General features: G+C 44.9%; 1 protein-coding gene across 1 annotated transcript in view; it reads left to right on the top strand.

Moving 5' to 3' along the window:
* The window catches only part of LOC120053208 (cadherin-13-like), a 497,821-nt gene that overhangs the window by 413,749 nt on the left and 60,334 nt on the right, over nucleotides 1-23,738 (top strand). Inside the window, 1 exon segment of the mRNA XM_039000365.1 lies at nucleotides 18,032-18,174. Within this exon segment, the coding sequence (XP_038856293.1) occupies nucleotides 18,032-18,174 (143 nt within the window).

Here is a 23,738-nt window from a genome sequence, read left to right as displayed (position 1 = left end):
CGGTATAGCTAGAGTACCCAAACGTTGGCCGCCCACGACTAGTTCACGACAGATATATGAAATAGCATCATAAAATGTTTCTTACTTTTGCTGATCTTTCATCAGAATGTTGGACAAGGTGTCCTTTGTCCAGAACAGTCGTTGTTTGGAATTAGAACGTTCATTTTCCCTCTTCATTTAGCACGCGCGCTAGCCGGGTGGCACGAATCGTTCCATCGTCAACAAAGTCAGAGAACGGAACACGGCAAAACTCCCGAAAAATGTTCAATAATCTGATTAAACTATATTGAAAAAACATACTTTACGATGATATGGTCACATGTATCAAATAAAATCAAAGCCGGAGATATTGGTCGTCCATAACGGCAGCTAAACAGAAGGCAATCCCACTGTCCAGCGCGCGCTCCTCAGAGTACCGGAAATGAGGGACACGTCATACAAAGAGCCTGTATTCAACGTCAGACCAAGATAAACACGAAATTTCTTCTCTCACCGCCTCTTGACACCCAGGGGAAGGTGTATGAAGTGCACGTAGACTCTTACGTATCATGCCCATGTATAGGCAGGGAGTAGAAGAGAGCCTCGGTTTCAGACATTCCACTTCCTGGTCAGGAAGTGTGCTGCAGAATGACTTCTGTTTCACTCAGAGAAATAATTCAAACGGTTTTAGAAACTAGAGAGTGTTTTCTATCCAATAGTAATAATAATATGCATATTGTAGGAGCAAGAATTGAGTACGAGGCCGTTTGAAATGGGCACATTTTATCTGGCTACTCAATACGCCCCCTGCAGCCCAAACAGGTTAAGAGCAGTTGGAGGCCACGGCAGGAGAGTTGTATGGCGTTGAAGCTCGTCTGGAGGTTAGTTAACACAGTGTCCAAAGAAGGGCCAGAAGTATACAGAATGATGTCGTCTGCGTAGAGGTGGATCAGAGAATCACCAGCAGCAAGAGCAACATCATTGACGTATACAGAGAAGAGAGTCGGCCCGAGAATTGAACCCTGTGGCACCCCCATAGTGACTGCCAGAGGTCCAGACAACAGGCCCTCCGATTTGACACACTGAACTCTGTCTGAGAAATAGTTGGTGAACCAGGCGAGGCAGTCATTTGAGAAAACCAAGGCTGTTGAGTCTGCCGATAAGAATGTGGTAATTGACAGAGTCGAAAGCCTTGGTCAGGTCGATGAATACAGCTGCACAGTATTGTCTCTTATCGAAGGCGGTTATGATATCATTTAGGACCTTGAGCGTGGCTGAGGTGCACCCATGACCAGCTCGGAAACCAGATTGCATAGCGAAGAAGGTACGGTGGGATTCGAAATGGTCGGTGATCTGTTTGTTAACTTGACTTTCGAAGACCTTAGAAAGGCAGTGTAGGATGGATATAGGTCTGTAACAGTTTGTGTCTAGAGTGTCTCCCCCTTTGAAGAGGGGGATGACCGCGTCAGCTTTCCAATCTTTGTGGATCTCAGACGATATGAAAGAGAGGTTGAACAGGCTAGTATTAGGGGTTGCAACAATTTTGGCGGATAATTTTAGAAGGACAGGGTCCAGATTGTCTAGCCCGGTTGATTTGTAGGGGTCCAGATTTTGCAGCTCTTTCAGAACATCAGCTATCTGGATTTGGGTGAAGGAGAAATGGGGGAGGCTTGGGCAAGTTGCTGTTGGGGGCTGTTGATCGGGGTAGGGATAGCCAGGTGGAAAGCATGGCCAGCTGTAGAGAAATGCTTATTGAAATTCTCAATTATCGTGGATTTATCGGTGGTGAGAGTGTTTCCTAGTGCAGTGGGCAGCTGGGAGGAGGTGCTCTTATTCTCCATGGACTTACATTGTCCCAGAACCTTTTGGAGGTTGTGCAAATTTCTGTTTGAAAAAGCTAGCGTTTGCTTTCCTATTTGGAAGGCAGGTTGGTTCGGATGATATCTATGAGGGTGCCCGTGTTTACGGATGTGGGGTTGGATTTGGGATTGAGGGCTTGGATTGTAGGACGGCTTGGATTTGCTTGGATTGTAGGACGGCCGGGGTGTTAAGCATGTCTCAGTTTAGGTCACCTAGCAGTACGAGCTCTGAAGATAGATGGGGGTCAATCAATTCACATATGGTGTCCAGGGCACAGCTGGGGGCAGAAGGTGATCTATAGCAAGCGTCAACGGAGAGAGACTTGCTTCTGGAAAGGTGGATTTTTAAAAGTAAATTTTTAAAAGTAAAAGCTCATTGTTTGGGCACAGACCTGGATAGTAAGACAGAACTATAGTAACTATAGTAAGACAGAACTGCAGAACTGCAAGTGCATCGAGGACGTCGTCCCCAGTGACTGTATGTACATACCCCAACCAGAAGCCATGGATTACAGGCAACATTCGCACTGAGCTAAATGGTAGAGCTGCCACTTTCAAGGTGCGGGACTCTAACCCGAAAGCTTATATGAAATCCTGCTATGCCCTGTGACGAACCATCAAACAGGCAAAGTGTCAATACAGGGCTAAGATTGAATCATACTACACCGGCTCCGATGCTCGTCTTATATGGCAGGGCTTGCAAACTATTACAGACTACAAAGGGAAGCACAGCCGCGAGCTGCCCAGTGACACGAGCCTACCAGACGAGCTAAATCACTTCTATGCTCGCTTCGAGGCAAGCAACACTGAGGCATATATGACAGCATCAGCTGTTCCGGACGACTGTGTGATCACGCTCTCCAAAGCCGACGTGAGTAAGACCTGTAAACAGGTCAACATTCACAAGGCTGCGGGGCCAGACAGATTACCAGGACCTGTGCTCTGGGCATGTGCTGACCAACTTGCAGGTGTCTTCACTGACATTTTCAACATGTCCCTGATTGAGTCTGTAATACCAACATGTTTCAAGCAGACCACCATAGTCCCCGTGTCCAAGAACACGAAGGCAACCTGCGTAATTGACTACAGATCCGTAGCACTCACGTCCGTAGCCATTGTTAGGTACTTATTTTTCAGAGTAAATAACCCACGGACACTAGAGAAGCTTTATCCTCTCTGGGATAGGGGGGACGCTTGTGTCCCACTTGGCCAAAAGCCAGGGAAAATGCAGAGCGCCAAATTCAAATAAAATTATATAAAAATCAAACTTTCATTAAATCACACATGTAAGATACCAAATTAAAGCTACACTCGTTGTGAATCCAGCCAACATGTCAGATTTCAAAAAGGCTTTTCGGCGAAAGCATAAGATGCTATTATCTGATGATAGCACAACAGTAAACAAAGAAAGTGTAGCATATTTCAACCCTGCAGGCGCAACACAAAACTCAGAAATAAAATATAAATCATGCCTGACCTTTGACGAGCTTCTTTTGTTGGCACTCCAATATGTCCCATAAACATCACAAATTGTCCTTTTGTTCAATTATTTCCGTCCATATATATCCAAAATGTCCATTTATTTGGCGTGTTTGATCCAGAAAAAAACGGCTTCCAACTTGCGCAACGTCACTACAAAATATCTCAAAAGTTACGTGTAAACTTTGACAAAACATTTCAAACTACTTTTGTAATACAACTTTAGGTATTTTTAAACGTTAATAATCGATCAAATTGAAGACGGGTCTATCTGTTTTCAATACAGGAGGACAACAAACTAACGCTACTTTGCTAGTCTTGCGCAACTCTCAAACAGTACACATAACGTTACACTGATTCAAGATGGCCGTACTTCTTCATTACACAAAGGAATAACCTCAACCAATTTCCAAAGACTGGTGACATCCAGTGGAAGCGGTAGGAACTGCAAACAAGTCCCTTAGAAATCGAGTATCCCAATGAAAACACATTGAACAGACAGTGACCTCAAAAACAAAAATCTGAATGGTTAGTCCTCGGGGTTTCTCCTGCTACATAAGTTCTGTTATACTCACAGACATTCCACTGAAAAGGCAGCGCGGGAAATTCAAAAATATTTTTTTGAAATATTTAACTTTCACACATTAACAAGTCCAATACATCAAATGAACGATAAACATCTTGTGAATCCAGCCAACATGTCCGATTTTTTAAATGTTTTACAGCGAAAACACAACATATACACTGCTCAAAAAAATAAAGGGAACACTAAAATAACACATCCTAGATCTGAATGAATGAAATATTCTTATTAAATACTTTTTTCTTTACATAGTTGAATGTGCTGACAACAAAATCACACAAAAATTATCAATGGAAATCAAATTTATCAACCCATGGAGGTCTGGATTTGGAGTCACACTCAAAATTAAAGTGGAAAACCACACTACAGGCTGATCCAACTTTGATGTAATGTCCTTAAAACAAGTCAAAATGAGGCTCAGTAGTGTGTGTGGCCTCCACGTGCCTGTATGACCTCCCTACAACGCCTGGGCATGCTCCTGATGAGGTGGCAGATGGTCTCCTGAGGGATCTCCTCCCAGACCTGGACTAAAGCATCCGCCAACTCCTGGACAGTCTGTGGTACAACGTGGCGTTGGTGGATGGAGCGAGACATGATGTCCCAGATGTGCTCAATTGGATTCAGGTCTGGGGACCGGGCGGGCCAGTCCATAGCATCAATGCCTTCCTCTTGCAGGAACTGCTGACACACTCCAGCCACATGAGGTCTAGCATTGTCTTGCATTAGGAGGAACCCAGGGCCAACCGCACCAGCATATGGTCTCACAAGGGGTCTGAGGATCTCATCTCGGTACCTAATGGCAGTCAGGCTACCTCTAGCGAGCACATGGAGGGCTGTGCGGCCCCCCAAAGAAATGCCACCCCACACCATGACTGACCCACCGCCAAACCGGTCATGCTGGAGGATGTTGCAGGCAGCAGAACGTTCTCCACGGCCTCTCCAGACTCTGTCACGTCTGTCACATGTGCGCAGTGTGAACCTGCTTTCATCTGTGAAGAGCACAGGGCGCCAGTGGCGAATTTGCCAATCTTGGTGTTCTCTGGCAAATGCCAAACGTCCTGCACGGTGTTGGCCTGTAAGCACAACCCCCACCTGTGGACGTCGGGCCCTCATACCACCCTCATGGAGTCTGTTTCTGACCGTTTGAGCAGACACATGCACATTTGTGGCCTGCTGGAGGTCATTTTGCAGGGCTCTGGCAGTGCTCCTCCTGATCCTCCTTGCACAAAGGCGGAGGTAGTGGTCCTGCTGCTGGGTTGTTGCCCTCCTACGGCCTCCTCCACGTCTCCTGATGTACTGGCTTGTCTCCTGGTAGCGCCTCCATGCTCTGGACACTACTCTGACAGACACAGCAAACCTTCTTGCCACAGCCTGCATTGATGTGCCATCCTGGATGAGCTGCACTACCTGAGCCACGTGTGGGTTGTAGACTCCGTCTCATGCTACCACTAGAGTGAAAGCACCGCCAGCATTCAAAAGTGACCAAAACATCAGCCAGGAAGCATAGGAACTGAGAAGCGGTCTGTGGTCACCACCTGCAGAACCACTCCTTTATTGGGGGTGTCTTGCTAATTGCCTATAATTTCCACCTGTTGTCTATTCCATTTGCACAACAGCATGTGAAATTTATTGTCAATCAGTGTTGCTTCCTAAGTGGACAGTTTGATTTCACAGAAGTGTGATTGACTTGGAGTTACATTGTGTTGTTTACGTGTTCCCTTTATTTTTTTGAGCAGTGTATTTATGTTAGCTCACCACCAAATCCAAAAAAGCACAGACATTTTTCACAGCCAACATAGCTTTCACAAAACCCACAAATAGAGATAAAATTAATCACTAATCAGATGAGTCATATAACATCATGTTACACAATACATTTATGTTTTGTTCGATAATGTGCATATATATATATATATATAAAAAATCTCAGTTTACATTGACGCGTTACGTGCAGTAATGTTTTGATTCCAAAACATCCGGTAATTTTGCAGAAATACTCATAATAAACATTGATAAAAGATGCAAGTGTTATTCACATAATTAAAGATAAACTTATCCTCTATGCAACCGCTGTGTCAGATTTCAAAATAAACTTTACGGAAAAAGAATAATCTGAGAACGGCACTCAGAGCACAATCCAGCCAAAGAAATAGTCGCCATTTTGGCGTCAACAAAAGCTACAAAAACACTATAAATATGCACTTACCTTCGAATAACTTCCTCAGAAGGCACTCCCAGGATTCCCAGATCGACAATAAATGACTGAAAAGTTCCATAAAGCCCATCATTTAGCCACTTGTTGTTAGCATGTTCAGCCCAGGAATCCATTTTCATGACGCACGAGCAATCCCTCCAGACAAAAACTCAAAAAGTTCCGTTACAGGTCGTAGAAACAAGTCAAATGATGTATGCAATCCATATTTAGTATGTGTTTTACATTAATCATCAATAAGGATCCAACCGGAGAATTTCATTGTCTGAAGAAAGAGCATTGGAACGAGAGCACTCTCTCTCGTGAGCGCGCCAAAAGAGACTGAGAGTTTCTGAAGACCACTCAGTAAAATAGCTCCTATGAGCCCCTCCTTTATAGTAGAATCATATAACCAAAATCTAAAGACGGTGACATCTAGTGGAAGCCCTAGGAAGTGTTTGCTCATCCATAACTATAAGGCGTATCATTTGGCACTGTTTTGAAAATCAAGTTCTCACTTTCTGTTTGGACTTCTTCTCAGGTTTTTGTCTGCCAAATGAGTTCTGTTATACTTACAGACATAATTCAAACAGTTTTAGAAACTTCAGAGTGTTTTCTATACAATAGTAATAATAATATGCGTGTATTACCTTCTGGGGCAGAGTAGGAGGAAATTCCGTTTGGGTACGCAATTTGTTCAAAGTAGAAACGCTGCCCCCTGTCCCGATGAAGTTAAGACACTCCTCCTTCTCTCCAATCCTACATTTTATGGCTCTACAGGAAGCTAATAAAGAGGGTAACAGAATACCCAACATTTATTACTCTCTTAAGAGAATCTGTCCTCACCTCCTGACCTCAACCCCTCTTTCATCTAATACACAGATGTCCATCTGTCTTTCCTGTATCAACACGTTGCTCTCCTCTCCTCCATCAAACACATTCCAAAGCCTTCTGGCTTTCTACAGAGAACCCTTAACTTTCTCCTTTGATTCTATGCTTCTACTCTATCATTTATTTAGTATCTCAATGTTCAAAATGTTGAACCCAACACCATGAAGTGCTTTGAAAGGCTGGTAATGGCTCACATCAACACCATTATCCCAGAAACCCTAGACCCACTTCAATTTGCATACCGTCCAAACAGATCCACAGATGATGCAATCTCTATTGCACTCCACACTGCCCTTTCCCACCTAAACAAAATGAACACTTATGTGAGAATGCTATTCATTGACTACAGCTCAGCGTTCAACACCATAGTACCCTCAAAGCTCATCAATAAGCTAAGGATTCTGGGACTAAACACCTCCCTCTGCAACTGGATCCTGGACTTCCTGATGGGCCGCCCCCAGGTGGTGAGGGTAGGTAGCAATACATCTGCCACGCTGATCCTCAACACTGGAGCCCCCCAGAGGTGCATGCTCTGTCCCCTCCTGTACTCCCTGTTCACCCACGACTGCATGGCCAGGCATGACTCCAACACCATCATTAAGTTTGCAGACCACACACAGTGGTAGGCCTGATCACCGACATCGACGAGACAGCCTATAGGGAGGAGGTCAGAGACCTGGCCGGGTGGTGCCAGAATAGCAACCTATCCCTCAACGTAACCAAGACTAAGGAGATGATTGTGGACTACAGGAAAAGGAGGACCGAGCACACCCCCATTCTCATCGACGGGGCTGTAGTGGAGCAGGTTGAGAGCTTCAAGTTCCTTGGTGTCCACACCACCAACAAACTAGAATGGTCCAGATACACCAAGACAGTCGTGAAGAGGGCACGACAAAGCCTTTTCCACCTCAGGAAACTAAAAAGATTTGGCATGGGTCCTGAGATCCTCAAAAGGTTCTACAGCTGCAACATCGAGAGCATCCTGACTAGTTGCATCACTGCCTGGTACCCAGTCATAGACTGTTCTCTCTACTACCGCATGGCAAGCGGTACCGGAGTGCCAAGTCTAGGACAAAAAGTCTCAACAGTTTTTACCCCCAAGCCATACGACTCCTGAACAGGTAATCAAATGGCTACCCGGACTATTTGCACTGTGTGCCCCCCCCCCCCCCCCCCCCACCCCTCTTTTACGCTGCTGCTACTCTCTGTTTATCATATATGCATAGTCACTTTAACTATACATTCATGTACATACTACCTCAATTGGCCCGACCAACCAGTGCTCCAAAACATTGGCTAACCGGGCTATCTGAATTGTGTCCCGACCAAAACCCATACATCGCTGTGAAGCGCAGAGCCAGAGCTCTGACATCATGTATAGCATGATACTATACTGCCACTGTGTCCTTGAATGGTTTTGTAATTCATAAATGACAAAAACCATATGGCTGGTCGCCGTCCGAACACAAGGAGTGGTGTTCTCACATTCAGTTTATAGTCCAGGACAGGAAGAGGTGAGGCCTCCCATTAGGAGAGCTGTGATTGGCTCAGGTGAAGGAATAGTTCCTGGATCTGGGTCAGCCCCATGCATCGCCTGCATTGTTCTGTGACTTACGGCAGGGCATGAGTTAATCAATTGTCCACATAAATGAAGGGTACTTTGTACACTCTCATAACGTCTTCCACCACCTGTGTGGAAACTTTATGATCACACAGATACCAAACAGTATACTTTTCAGTCAACGAATAAGGGTAATACCTAATTGTCATAAAAGCATACCACACACATTAAAAAGTTATAACTTATTACACAGACATCTCAACAATTAATTTTGCGTCGTTTACACTGTTTGCTTGAGGAAATAAGAGAGTTTGAGGCACTTTTGCATGCAGTGTATTGTTCTCAAATGGAGAAGTTGCTTGGCTGTGTTGTAGTCATCGTCACTATTCGTCAGAACGCGGCAGGCCATCTGAGCACCATTTTGTTAAACTTGCTGCCCTTGAGCTAATCGGAGGAGCTTTGATGTAGACTAGAGGTGTGAGATGAGCAGAAGGGTGAAGGACGACTCCTGCTGGGAGCTTGCGGTGAGTGGCACCCCTCTTTCTTTGTTCTCTGCCCAGTGAATAGAGCTCCTTGTGTATTCTCATTGTCGTTGATGTCTGGTGTGGATGTTTTAATTCAGCGCTCCTCTACAGTACAAGTTCAACTTATTTCATACAAGGTTTGTCTATGTTGTTAATTGGTTACAATGATGACATAATCTTGACATAAACACATTTTGTTGAAACAACATTGATTCAACCAGTCTGTGCCCAGTGAATTGTAACTCTGGGACCATATCTCTTACTATCAGGTGTATCCTATTAAGCTCTGTCTAGCTTGTAAGGGGAAACCTATTATCACCCCATCCCAGTCTGTCTCTCACTCTCTTCTCTTTGTGTCTCTGATAGATTCTCCCTCCTGGGTTGAGTGGAGGCAGATTACAGTCCAATCAGCTCTGTATTTTAGTCTCTCATTTTAGAATCAATGTAATAGAGTGCCAAATGTGTGGAGGGGGAAGGCTACAGACACATAACCATGATGCCATGAGATAATTAAAACAATCCCAAAAGGTGCCAAGAGGAAGAGAGAGAGACTGCACTGCAACGCCTCACTGAAGCGCAGATCAATTGCTTTTCTCTGTGTTAATTACAGGGTTATGATTTTCAACTGATGCAAAGAGGAGCTTTTTGTGCCTTATTATGATAATAAATGTCATTGAATGATAATTTATGGAAATATGCTACAGTGGCTGCTATTACCCTTGCAGAGAGATTGGGTGCAGTTGTCTGGGTGTACTTGGGTGCATTTGTGTGTGTGTGTGTGTGTGTGTGTGTGTGTGTGTGTGTGTGTGTGTGTGTGTGTGTGTGTGTGTGTGTGTGTGTGTGTGTGTGTGTGTGTGTGTGTGTGTGTGTGTGTGTGTGTGTGTGTGTGTGTGCATGCGTGTGTGTGTGTGTGTGTGTGCATGCGTGTGTGTGTGTGCGTGTTTGTGTGCGTGTGTGTGTGCAGCTCAGGGTTGTGAGGTGCTGATAACAGTCACCAGCAGGGAATTCGTAACAGCATGTGTAATATCCATTCACAGCCATTATTCTCCCGCGCTTGTCTGCAGCAGTGCTCTGTAGCCTACCATAAAAACAACCTTCTAGCCAAAACATCAATGATAAAAAGGCTAATTTCATTGCCAATGTCTTTATTTTTCTATAGTAGATACCTATATTGTCACAGCAAAATAATTCTGCAGCGACAGTAATGTTTAGTCCATAATGTTGCTTGATGGTGGATAGGCTATTAGCTTTAAATCACTGAGCTCATCTGCATTTCCAGTGGTGCAGGAAAAATTCTCAGCAACAAAAGACGATCGATTAAATTACGATCCTACATCTGTAAGCACATGGAATTACCAATGATACACCACTGTGTACAGTGTGGTTCAGTCATGCTCTCTCTCTTTCTCTCTGGCTCTCTCTCTCTCTGTCTCTGTAAAGTTTACTCAGCAGCTCTGGACATCTTTGCTTTGCTGACCTGGTAGTGGAGATGCCACTGAGCTGAGAGGCCTTGGCAGGAACCCACATCGCTCCAAATTGCCTCTGTTTAGATCAGGGATAGGCAACTTTGATTGGGGCGGGGGCCACAAAAAAATTGAACTCATGGCTATGCAAACTCATGAAGGGCCGCAGTGGCTCATGGCTATGCATACCCACATCCATATCCACACAGACCATGCCCTAGCCTTTTGGGGGTTCTTAGGATAATATTTTAGCGGCCTCCCCTTTTCAAAGTTTTAGAGTTAATATCCTGCAATTATACACATTTTGCCATGGGGTGTAGAGAAAATGTTGCAGTTTTATAACAAATTTCATGCAATTCTACTAATTTTGCCATTGGGCGGAGAGAAATATTAGCAGTTTTACAGATAATTTCTTGCATTCTACACATTTTGCCGTAAGGTGGAGAGAAATGTTTGCCGTTTAAAAAAAATATCTGAGCGAGAGTGACTAATGAAATCAGTCGGTAATCAGCCGATCGGCAATTCGACCATGATTATTTCAAGTTTAGATAGCTGGCCGCTAGACTAACTGACCAATCTAAAAAATCTTAGCTGACATGGGCTAATTGAGTTACTGTCAGAACCTTTGACTGCAGCAGTGGTACTGACTGAGGGGAGTTTGACTCTAAAGGACTGTGTCAACTGTTTGTTTCAATTACTTCTATGATATCTGTGCTGTAGTCTAGTCTACCTGCCAGTCCCAGTGTATTAGGGATGGTCCTGGACTGGGGAGAGATGGCTGGGCGGGTTCGAGCTGTCAGTGGGGTCCCCCCCATCAGACCTAGATGAATGGATGGGGAGTGACAGTCACAGTGTTAACGAGGCCAAAATAAATAGCCGACCGAAACGATGCCTGGTACGATGTGTGGTGGCGGTGCTGACAGACGAGGGGCTCTGACTCCCTCTGAGCTGCTCTGTCTGACAGCTGATTGATGGCCAGTCACATTGTGTTTATTTTGCCCACTCGGCCCATCATATATATTTCCTTTCTACAGCCCTGCTATTGTGCTGATATGGAATAGAAATATGACCAGGTGTGACAATGACAATTTGTCCTGTGGGCCAGAGCAGAGCATTGTTGGGCAGCATGGGGGACTGCAATTTTCCTATCAGGCCCTATCAGTTCTCTGATTATACAGTAGCTGCAGTTCTCTCCGGGGCAGACTCGATCAAAGCCAACATCTCTGTCTTTTCACCTTGTTATCAACTGACAAATAAATGCATGTTTTTTCACGATGCTGCTTAAACATCAGAGGTTATTAGAGCCATTGTCAGCGGAGTAGCAGACAGTTTGATGAAATTAAGAAAGAGTGAACGAGGTAGTGAAGGATAAAGACAAGTAGAGAGAATGAGAGAGAGGGCTTGCTTTCATCATTCCTTTATTCACACTCCTCTGCATTCTACTGTTATCTCTACGTCCTTCATTCCTGCTCAGCTAGTTCTGAATTCTGATGAAGTCTATAGACTGCTGATGCCAAAAACAGGCCCTAAACTTTTCACATTAATTTCACATTAAGTAATGGCTGCCCTCAAATGTCTCTTTCACATACAGTGGCTCACTGATAGAGAGGAGCATTAGCATTGACTTCCTTCCCTCTGTTTCTTTCAGTCACTGATCACTGCTGTCTGACAGTGGAGAGAGGGAGCATGTTCATTGGCTTTGAAATGCTGCCAAAACGTCACACCTCAGAAGTATGCACTTGTCTAAGTCACAGTGCACTCGTCAAGGTTAGGTACATTGGCATTTCACTGCCAGACAGGTTTTGGTGTGTGTGGGGGGGGGGGGGGGGGGGGTGGGGGGGGGGGCTGCAGGAACGTGATCATTGCAGTCATTTAAAATGTTATAATGAAGAAAAACATTGGTTGAAATGCTGCTACATATTCAGCCATTTTAAATAACAACATATCAGATAGGAAGCCTGTAGCATTTTCCCTTCCCCACTTCCATCCACCTGCTCCAGCAGCAAACAGACCCCAGCCTCCAGCCTGAAACGGAGAGGCACAGAGGGGGGCATCAATATGCAACACACCTCTGGAAATGTACTTGGTTGACACAGCGTAAAAAAGCGCAAGTGTGAAAAAGATAAATGAGTTATTGCCTATTTGGGCATTTTATTGGAGACTTAGCAGATCTGTGCCTTGCATGCTAGATGTGGACACGTGCATTGCTCCCTGAGCGGGCCAGGGTGTTGGTGTTCCAGTGATTACTGTCCCCTCTGCCCATCCGGATTAGGAGGTGCGCAGGTAGAGCAGAGCAGTTGGGCCTGTCTAATGTGATGTGATGTACAGTAAGAGTCAGCATTTCTCTCCAGCTGCTGGGGAAATTTACGACATCACTCATGTCACAGGAAACACTAATGAACAAAGGACCCCATGCTGCACTGAAACAGATGTTAGAGACAGATCCGTACTGTAGCCATACACTCACTAACTTACAGCATACACACATCCTGTGTTTTAATGTACCTATGTACTCTACTGTATCTGTCCTTTTCTCCACAGTCCACTTACAGTCCTTCATTTAGCAAATGGTCTTATCCAATGCACTTACAATAAGTGTATTTAAAAGAGGATGCAGAATAAACCACTTAGTACAAGCTTTTTCAGAAATAGTTGCTGTCAGTAAGAAGGGATATTGTGTTAGAAACAATAGAACCAATCAAATCTCTCATTGTTTTCTCACTCTCTCTCACACTCTCCCTCTTTCTCTCGCACGCACGCACGCACGCACACACACACACACACACAAACACACACACACACACACTGTATGCATAATCCATATGCATCTGATGCAATAGTAGTGTTATCGTGGATCCTAAAAGCCTCTCAACCTCAGAGATAACTACAGTATGTGAACTGTGTGGGTGAGCAGATTACTCCTAAAGAGTGCTGCTGCATTGTCTTGACGTCCTCTCTCAGTTTGGTACCGGCATTATCCTAGAATAGACTGCCTCATCCTGTTATGTAGTAAAAGCACTCCCCCTGAGTGGGCTGTACTGTGCCCCCTTCCCCTCCCCCCTCTGGGTGTAGGTTTTGGTTTTTGCCCTAGCACTACACATTTGAGTCAAATAATCAAAGCTTGATGAATTGGTTATTTGAATCAGCTGTGTATTGCTACGGCAAAAAACAAATTGTGCACACAGGACCGAGTTTGGGAAACCCTGCTATAAGGTGTCTGCTGGGAGGCTACTGTATAACTGTTCGATGAAAGCTGAAATGGGCTCAGTTCTTAGTAGAGTAGGGGTCAGGCCAGGATTTGCCGTATACAGTAGATCAGGGGATAAATTCTACCACTCAAGCAGAAATATGGGCAAATCACTATGCTATTGGACATTTTATGAAAGTGAAGTCAATTTTTAACAGTACAGGCAATTTTTGGCTCTTAGCTTTTCTCTTTTTGTGTGTGTGTGATTGAGCTTGTGTGTGTGTGTGTGTGTGTGTGTGTGTGTGTGTGTGTGTGTGTGTGTGTGTGTGTGTGTGTGTGTGTGTGTGTGTGTGTGTGTGTGTGTGTGTGTGTGGACATGTGTGTGTTTGTGGTAAGCGAGAGAGGAAAGATTAAAAGGAACATTTTACATGCGGATGCAAGTGATTATTTGTGGCCAATTTTGTTATGTGGCTGAAAAATATGTACCCTGTATGGGAAAGATATTTACTTTATTTTCATAATGGTTTTTAATGACCCTCTAATGACCTTAAGAGAAGGCTAATGGAGGGTCCCTGTGTATGTAAACATTGTGATGCCTCATTTAGGGTTACCATGGAGCTGGGTTGATCAAGTACCATAGCCTGGCTTCCCAGGGCTGCTCTTAATGCCACACTCACGATATGCTATTGTAGAGCGAACGTTTTTCTCTAATTACCCAGCGGTATCACTCCCCTCTCCACTCGAACCAACACACCTCAGTCCTCCTCACTGCACACACACTCCCACTCACAGCCCCTGAACGGTCCAACTGGAGGGATTTACTGCACCTCTCCTGTGTGTGTGTGTGTGTGTGTGTGTGTGTGTGTGTGTGTGTGTGTGTGTGTGTGTGTGTGTGTGTGTGTGTGTGTGTGTGTGTGTGTGTGTGTGTGTGTCAAATCACATTTTATTTGTCACATGCTTTGTAAACAACAGGTGTAGACTAACAGTAAGATGCTTATGGGTCCTTCCCAAAACTGCAGGGAGAAATAGAAAAATAATAGAAAAGTATACACGGGGTACCAGTACCGAGTCGATGTGCAGGGATACAAGGTAATTGAGGTAATATGTACAGTACATATAGGTCGGGTTAAAGTGACTAGGCAACAGGATAGATAATACGATCTGAGGGCCAATGCCAAATTTTGTCAACCTTCTGAGGGGGAAGAGGCATTGTCGTGCCTTCTTCACGACTGTGTTGGTGTGTGTGGACCATGATAATTTCTTAGTGATGTGGACACCGAGGAACTTAGACCCGCTCCACTACAGCTGACGTTGAGGGGGAGGTTGGTCACTGCCAGGGCACTAACCTCCTCCCTATTGGCTGTCTCATCATCTTCGGTGATCAGGCCATCGAGTTGTCAGCAAACTTGCGCAGCCACGTAGACATGAGTGAATAGGTAGTACAGGAGGGGACTAAGCACGTACCAATAAGGGGCCCCTGTGTTGAGGGTCAGCGTGGCGAAGGTGTTGTTGCCTACCCTCACCACCTGGGGGTGGCCTGTCAGGAAGTCCAGTGTGTGTGTGTGTGTGTGCGCATGCATGTGTGTGAGAGAAACAGTTGCAGAGAGTCAAACATAATGATGTTGTGGATAACCGGTGGTGGAAAACCTTTTGTAAGCTTTATCATTTAAGCTGCATCTGAATAGATTCTATCAACAAATAGCCAAGCAGACAATATACAACCCATGTTATAATAGATCAAGTGACTATCTGTGTACCCACAGCAGCAGGATAATCATCTTGTGTTTTCCTCTTTCTAAAGTAATGAGCTTGTGTGATGTTGTGATGCCTGGTAGTGATGAAGGGCTAATAACCAGGAAGTGTGTGTATTTGTGTGCACGTGTCTGAGAGTGTAAAAATACAAAGGTGCATGTGGAGTGTTTATTGGTAAACTTAAAGAGTTTAGGGGTGGGGCTGTGTGTGTATTTTACATTTTAGTAGCACCTTAATTGGGGAGGACAGGCTCATGGTAACAGCTGGAGCAGAATTAGTGGAATGGTATCAAATACATGGTGTCCATATTTTTGATGCTATTCCATTAGCTCCGTTCCAGCCATTATTATGAGCCATCTTCCCCTCAGCAGCCACTTTTATCCCGAGCAACTTACAGTCGTGAGTGCATACATTTTTCATTCTTGTCCCCTGTGGGAATCAAACCCACAACCCTGGTGTTGCAAGTGCCATGCTCTACCAACAGAGCCAAATGGGATTGAGCCACTAAATCAGCGGTATGTGACATGAACACAGATGTGAACCCCCAGAGGCACAGCACCATTCCCGATCCAAACAAAATGCACCTCCCATCACCTGGCTCTCAGGATCACATTAGTAGGGTCATGCCTCAGCCTCAGACTCCAGCTGCTTTCCACGCAAATACATTATTCTCTGAGGAGTTATCTGAGTTCATCCATTATCTTCACACTCCATCCACAGACATACACAGACCGTCCACTAAACCTCAGCTTCAACTTCACACAGCACACGTTGCACTTCAACAGTCTCATCATGCTTCAATTCAACAGTTTTGTGTCTTTGATAGATATTGTCATTTCAGTATCTCAATATCTTCCTTAGAAACAGTGTTAAAATGTCTTTACTGAAAAAGCTCTTACTAGCTGATGTCCTATACAAATGTATAATCTTTTGTTGCTGAGATATTCTTGCATAGCAAGGTTTAAAAAAGCTTATGTTGCTGCAGAATTGTTTTCCTGCTGTAGCAAACTGGCTACAGCAGGAAAATACTGTAGCTACAGTATCTCCATATCTAATCATGTTGCATTTGTCTCATACCATTGTCGTGACTTTACTGTCATTAATCTGATGACTGCTAATGATCTAATCAAACAACTAGGTTTAATTGTAACAACTAACTCATTAGGATTTGGGTCACCACAAGATTGGTTCTCTAAAGAGTTACCATTTCCTGAATTAAACTCTAAATGTCTTTACCTATCACATCCATAAACAGTCAACTTATTAATCATAACCTCGTATGATATCATCATTCTGAACAGTCCTAACCTCCTGCATCTGAAAAAACTTGAGCCTCACTTATGATTCAGTACTGCTTGTTACAAAAGACATGGAGAGGGACAGAGAAACTACTCTCACATTAATCATATACTTTGCACACAAACCGCCGCCCTCTTTGAGTAAGAGATCATGAATGTATTTACGTGAAATGTCTTGGTTCTTCGTGTATTTGTCGGAACCAGGCCACCTAGGAAAGGGAGTTGGGCCTTTTCAGGTCTTCTACTGTTGTTCTCCTCTGCAGTCGTCCGGTATCCGGTGACTTTTCATGTAGTCCTGAACAGAACTACAGAATTTATTCTCCTTCCATTTGCTCTGGAAGATGCTTCTTTGAAGACAGGCTAGCCAGCCGTGTCGATGATTCCCAGTGGGGTGATGAGAGTAGCGTACTACGGTGATTTGAGAAGAGTAGTAGAATGGTTCCACTTAAATTCACTTTTGAAGATACTTTACTTAGGACGGCTAATCAGCCGTACCAATGATTGTCTGGGAGGAGACTTTATCGTCTCTACCACGTGTTTAGATTTCAGAGTTCAAACCACATTAAACATGAGCTGCAGCTCCATTTCTCTCTGGTCTGATATGTTAATTCTTAACCCGTCATTTTATACAGTTTGTTAAAAAGGGCGGTTCTGTCAGGCTGACACGCTCTCTGACCTCCCCCAGGGGCATGACTTTTCACTGTGCAAAGTTATGTAAATCAATTATCTCTTATGGCTCCTAAAATCATGTCCCTCTCTAAACAAAAATACTTTCATAATTTTTCATATTTCATGCACAACGCATCGGATGGACACTTCACACATATAGTGGGTATACTTCCCAAGTTACAGTATTTCCTTTATAACAGTTTTAATGACATCACAAAATAACAACCAAACCGACATTAGTGTTTCTTTAGGTCGCCTCTGACCATTCCCCACATTCTATGTTAGATATATTGTTCCAGTATTCACTTTAGAACATGTTAGAGTTTTGGGGGGAAAAGGTCTGTGTAGAGGCACATTCCTCTGGAGAATATTGGAGAGGGAGATGCTGAATGTTCTGTCCTTGATTTACAACAGGGTGTGAGCTGTCAACACCCACCAGTTCCCTTATCCCCCCCCTCTATGGGTGAGAGGGGGTATGGTTGAAGTTTTCTATTGCCATGCTGATCTGACCTATTTTGATCCTCACAGGACAGTCATGACACCATGGCATTGCCCTGACTATATTCTGATCAGCTGTCATCTGTTCCCTGTTCAGGTTTGCAGTTCTGAGAGACCCGGCTAACTGGCTTAGTGTGAACCCGGTTAGAGGTACGGTCAACACCTCTGCCAATCTGGACAGAGAGTCGCCTTACGTTCAAGACAACAAATACACTGCCATCTTCATGGCCACAGACAACGGTAAGTCAGAGATTCAGTAAATCTCTTTTAATAGTGATGTGGAGTCCTCAAAAAATGGTGTGATGATAATCTATTCTGCATCTGGAGAGAATGTGGTATAAGGAATATTTCATAAAATGTCATGTCTAATCCTCAAATAATACCCTTACAACTTCAAAGACAGATTTGAAATAGTACATCAACACAAAAAAAGGTGTCACGCCCGTCAAATGAAGTAGACCAAAGCGCAGCGTGGTCAGCGTACATATTCCTTTAATTTAGGATGACGCCGACAAAAACAATAAGCAATACAAAAACAACCGTGAAGCTTAACAATGTGCCACAAACAAAGTTAACTTCCCACAAAGAAAGGATGGAAAAGGGCTACCTAAGTATGGTTCCCAATCAGAGACAACGATAGACAGCTGTCCCTGATTGAGAACCATACCTGGCCAAAACATAGAAATACAAAATCATAGAATGCCCACCCCAAATCACACCTTGACCAAACCAAATAGAGACATAAAAAGGCTCTCTAAGGTCAGGGCGTGACAGTAACCCCCCCCCCCCCCCCCCTCAAAGGTGCGGACTCCGGCCGCAAAACCTGAACCTATAGGGGAGGGTCTGGGTGGGCATCTATCCGCGGTGGCGGCTCAGGTGCGGGACGCAGACCCCGCTCCACCACTGGCTCACCCCACTTTGGTGGAACCTCTGGTGCGGGGACCCTCGTCGCCGACCCCGGACTGGGGAGCCTTGTTGCGGGCCCCGGACTGAGCACCCTCGTTGCGGGCCCCGGACTGAGCACCCTCGTTGCGGGCCCCGGACTGGTGACTGTCGCTGGAAGCTCCGGACTGGGGACCCTCGTTGCAGGCCCCGGACTGGGGACCTTTGCTGGAGGCCCCGGACTGGGGACCGTCGCTGGAGGCTCCGGACTGGAGAATGTCGCTGGAGGCTCCGGACTGGAGAATGTCGCTGGAGGCTCCGGACTGGAGAAAGTCGCTGGAGGCTCCGGACTGGAGACCGTCGCTGGAGGCTCCGGACTGGGGACCGTCGCTGGAGGCTCCGGGCTGGGGACCGTCGCTGGAGGCTCCGGGCTGGGGACCGTCGCTAGATGCTCCGGACTGGAGACCGTCGCTGGAGGCTCCGGACTGGAGGCCGTCGTTGGAGGCTTCGTGCCATGACTCCTCACTGGAGGCTTCGTGCCATGGATCATCACTGGAGGCTTCTTGCCATGGATCATCACTGGAGGCTTCGTGCCATGGATCATCACTGGAGGCTTCTTGCCATGGATCATCACTGGAGGCTTCGTGCCATGGATCATCACTGGAGGCTTCTTGCCATGGATCATCACTGTAGTGAGGAGACGTATGGACAGTCTGGTACGTGGAGCTGCCACAGGGCTCACCAGGCTGGGGAGACATACAGGAGGCCTGGTTCTGGCAGCAGGCACAGGAGTCACCAGGCTGGGGAGACATACTGGAGGCTTGGTTCTGGCAGCGGGCACAGGACTCACCAGGCTGGGGAGACATACAGGAGGCCTGGTTCTGGGGACAGGCACAGGACTCACCAGAATGGGGAGACATACCGGAGGCTTTGTCCTTGGCAGAGGCACCGGATACACTTGGCCGTGGAGGCGCACTGGAGGTCTCAAGCTTAGAGCCTGCACAACCCGTCCTGGCTGGATGGTTATCTTCGCCCTGCACATACGGGGCACTGGCACAGGACGCACTGGGCTGTGCAGACGCACCGGAGACACTGTGTGTAGAGCCGGCGCAGGATATACTGGGCCGTGGAGGCGCACTGGAGGTCTGGAGAGCAGGGCTGGCACAACCCGTCCTGGCTGGATGCTCACCCTAGCCCGGCAGATGCGGAGAGCTGGGATGTAGCGCACCGGGCTGTGAACGCGCACTGGAGACACCGTGCGCTCCACCGCATAACACAGTGCCTGACCAGTACGACGCTCGCCACGGTAAGCACGAGGAGTTGGCTCAGGTCTCCAACCTGACTCAGCCAATCTCCTCGTGTGCCCCCCCTCCCAAAAAATCCAGGAAGTACCATTTTGGAACATTTTGGGTTCCAACCCCTGACAGGGTTCTACATGGAAACCAAAACGGTACTACTTGGTACCAAAAGGGTTCTACCTGGAACTCTGTCACTGACTGACTTTGAGAGGCATACTCAGACCCACATCACTTGAGCCTTGAGAGAGAGAGAGGACAGTAGAAGGGGCTCCTCTCTACTAGGAGGACCTCAGGGAACTTCTGATAGATCCATTAACTTCTCTGCGCTACGGATCCCTTTTACGGGATCCCTTTCTCTAAACAACCGCTAGAATTGCAGGGCGCCAAATGCAAAAATATTACTAAAAATATTTATAATCATGCAATCACAAGTGAAATATACCAAAACACAGCTTAGCTTGTTGTTAATCCACCTATCGTGTCAGATTTTGAAAATATATTTTACAGCGAAAGAAATCCAAGCTTTTGTGAATGTAGCTTTCAATGCTACAACAGCTAGCCCCAAATTAGCATGGTCACGAAGGTCAGAAAAGCAATACAATTAATCGCTTACCTTTGATAATCTTTGGATGTTTGCACTCACGAGACTCCCAGTTACACAACAAATGTTATTTTTGTTCGATAAATATTACTTTTATAACAAAAAAACGCCATTTGGGTTGCGCGTTATGTTCAGAAAACTACAGCCTCGTTCCGGTCCTGAAAGGCAGAAGAAAATTCCCAAACGTATCAGATTCAAAAATATTACTAAAAATATTTATAATCATGCAGTCACAAGTGAAATATACCAAAACACAGTTTAGCTTGTTGTTAATCCACCTATCGTGTCAGATTTTGAAAATATGCTTTGCAGCGAAAGCAATCCAAGCTTTTGTGAGTGTATCAATCAATGCTAGAACAGTTAGCCTTATATTAGCTTGGTTAGCTTGGTCACGAAAGTCAGAAAAGCAATAAAATGAATCGCTTACCTTTGATAATCTTCGGATGTTTGCACTCATGAGACTCCCAGTTACACAATAAATATTATTTTTGTTCGATAAATATTACTTTTATAACAAAAAAAGCAATTTGGGTTGCGCGTTATGTTCAGAAAACCAAAGCCTCGTTCTGTTCGACGAAAATTCCAAAAAGTATCCGTAATGTTCGTAGAAACATGTCAAATGTTTTTTTATAATCAATCCTCAGATTGTTTTTAACCTGTCTGGCACCGGGGTTCCGCTAGCGGAACTCCTCCCACATTCCACTGAAAAGGCAGAGCGCGAAATTCAAAAGATATTTTTTAGAAATATTTAACTTTCACACATTAAGGAGAAGTATATCTATAATTCCATGTGTATAACTTGTATTATCATCTACATTTATGATGAGTATTTCTGTTGAAACGATGTGGCTATGCAAAATCACTGGATGTTTTTGGAACTGGTGAATGTAACGCGCCAATGTAAATACAGATTTTTTTTATATAAATATGAACATTATCAAACAAAACATACATTTATTGTGTAACATGAAGTCCTATGAGTGTCATCTGATGAAGATCATCAAAGGTTAGTGATTAATTTTATCTCTATTTCTGCTTTTTGTGACTCCTATCTTTGGCTGGAAAAATGGCTGTGCTTATTGTGGTTTGGTGTGACCTAACATAATCGTTTGTAGTGCTTTCGCTGAAAATCCTATTTGAAATCGGAGACTTTGGTAGGATTAACAACAAGATTACCTTTAAAATGATGTAAGACACATGAATGTCCTAGGAATTTTAATTATGAGATTTCTGTTTTTTGAATTTGGCGCCCTGCACTTTTACTGGCTGTTGTCATATCGATCCCGTTACCGGGATTGCAGCCATAAGAAGTTTTAAAGGAGTTCCCACAAATGCAGAGCATTCGTTGGCTGCTTTTCCTTCGTTGGCTCCGAACCAATTGTGCTATTGTGTGTGTTTTTTTCGCATTATTTGTAACTTATTTTGTACATAATTTTTCTGCCACCATCTCTTATGACTGAAAAGAGCTTCTGGATATCAGGGCAGCGATTACTCACCTCGTACTGGACGCGAAGGATTTACTTCAGACACCCGACAAAACCCAAATCCCCGTCATTCGCATGAAGAAGAGACGGAGATATCGGGGAGGTCGGTCGGGGTGACTTGTAAGGATCCGACGGCGAGTGAGTAATCCCCCTCTACCATCAGTCCTATAAGCCAATGTGCAATCACGGGATAACAAAATGGATGAGCTCCGATCAAGACTATGCTACCAACGGGACATTCAAAACTGTTTCACCGAGTCGTGGCTGAACAACGATATGGATAACACACAGCTGGCTGGGTTCCTTATATTGCTGACACTAAGAATGCTTAGTCATGGCTGGTTCCACCCCTCCCATGCAGATCGGGGTTATCTGCACCTGGTGTTATTTTAACCCTCATTCGGCTTAGTTTCCCAGATGCAAGGATGATTTTGAGACAATGAGGAATAGTTCTACAACCCACCCCATCTTGTCAATGGAATGAAAGCTGTACCTCAATTGTCAGCTCAAGCCCCAAAGACACATGATGAAAGAGTACTTATCAAACATTATTTGACGCATAAACAGTATTATAACATAATCTTGTAATTTTGCTCTCACACTCCAGTAAAACAAGGGGTGGCAGTCTGTGTCTATTTGTAAATAACTGGTTCACAAAATCGAATATTAACCCTTGTGTTGTCTTAAGGCTAAAAAATGACCCGCCACTATACGTAACAGCAGAGAAAGCCCCCTAAGTGATATTTTTCCAACTCGAAATTTGATTACTTTTCCGAGAGCGACTCCACAATTAGAAAAAGTGAAACATTGCCTTTGTTCATTTTTCCATGAAGCAGTACATCACCAGGGTACAAAGATTATCTTATGGTCAGAGCCGGCAGTTATAAAATCATTTACACACCACAAAAACCACAAAGACACACACACACACACACACACACACACACACACACACACACACACACACACACACACACACACACACACACACACACACACACACACACACACACACACACACACACACACACACACAAAGACACACACACACAAAGACACACACACACACACACAATGAGAAATGGAGATTATGTGTGATACTGATTGAACTCATCTCCTGAAGAAGAAGATCACCATGGTTGGCACAGTTAGAAAGAAAAAAGAAAAAGCCTGAGCTCCCCACTGCACTCCTCGCAACAAGGGGGAGAGAAGCCTTCTCATCAAAGTTTGCCTTCACCCCCACCACCACTCTAGTTTCTTACCTCACAAAGAGGAACAAGAATGTGTTCCTCCTGAGCACAAGGCACAAAATGGCTGAGATCAGTGATCGTGAGGACAGGAAACTAGTCATCATCCTGGACTACAACCACAACAAAGGAGGCGTGGACAACCTGGACAAGGTGATTGGAACGTACAGCTGCAGGAGGATGACTGCACGCTGGCCCCTGGTCATCTTCCATAACACCATTGATGTGTCCTCATACAATGCCTTCATGATATGGAACAAGATCAACCCAACCTGGATGCCTGATAAGCGGA

The sequence above is a fragment of the Salvelinus namaycush genome, chromosome 9, assembly GCF_016432855.1.
Source record: "Salvelinus namaycush isolate Seneca chromosome 9, SaNama_1.0, whole genome shotgun sequence".
Lineage (NCBI taxonomy): Eukaryota > Metazoa > Chordata > Actinopteri > Salmoniformes > Salmonidae > Salvelinus > Salvelinus namaycush.
The sequence above is the reverse complement of the archived record's forward strand: the minus strand, read 5'-3'. Positions and strand labels throughout refer to the sequence as shown.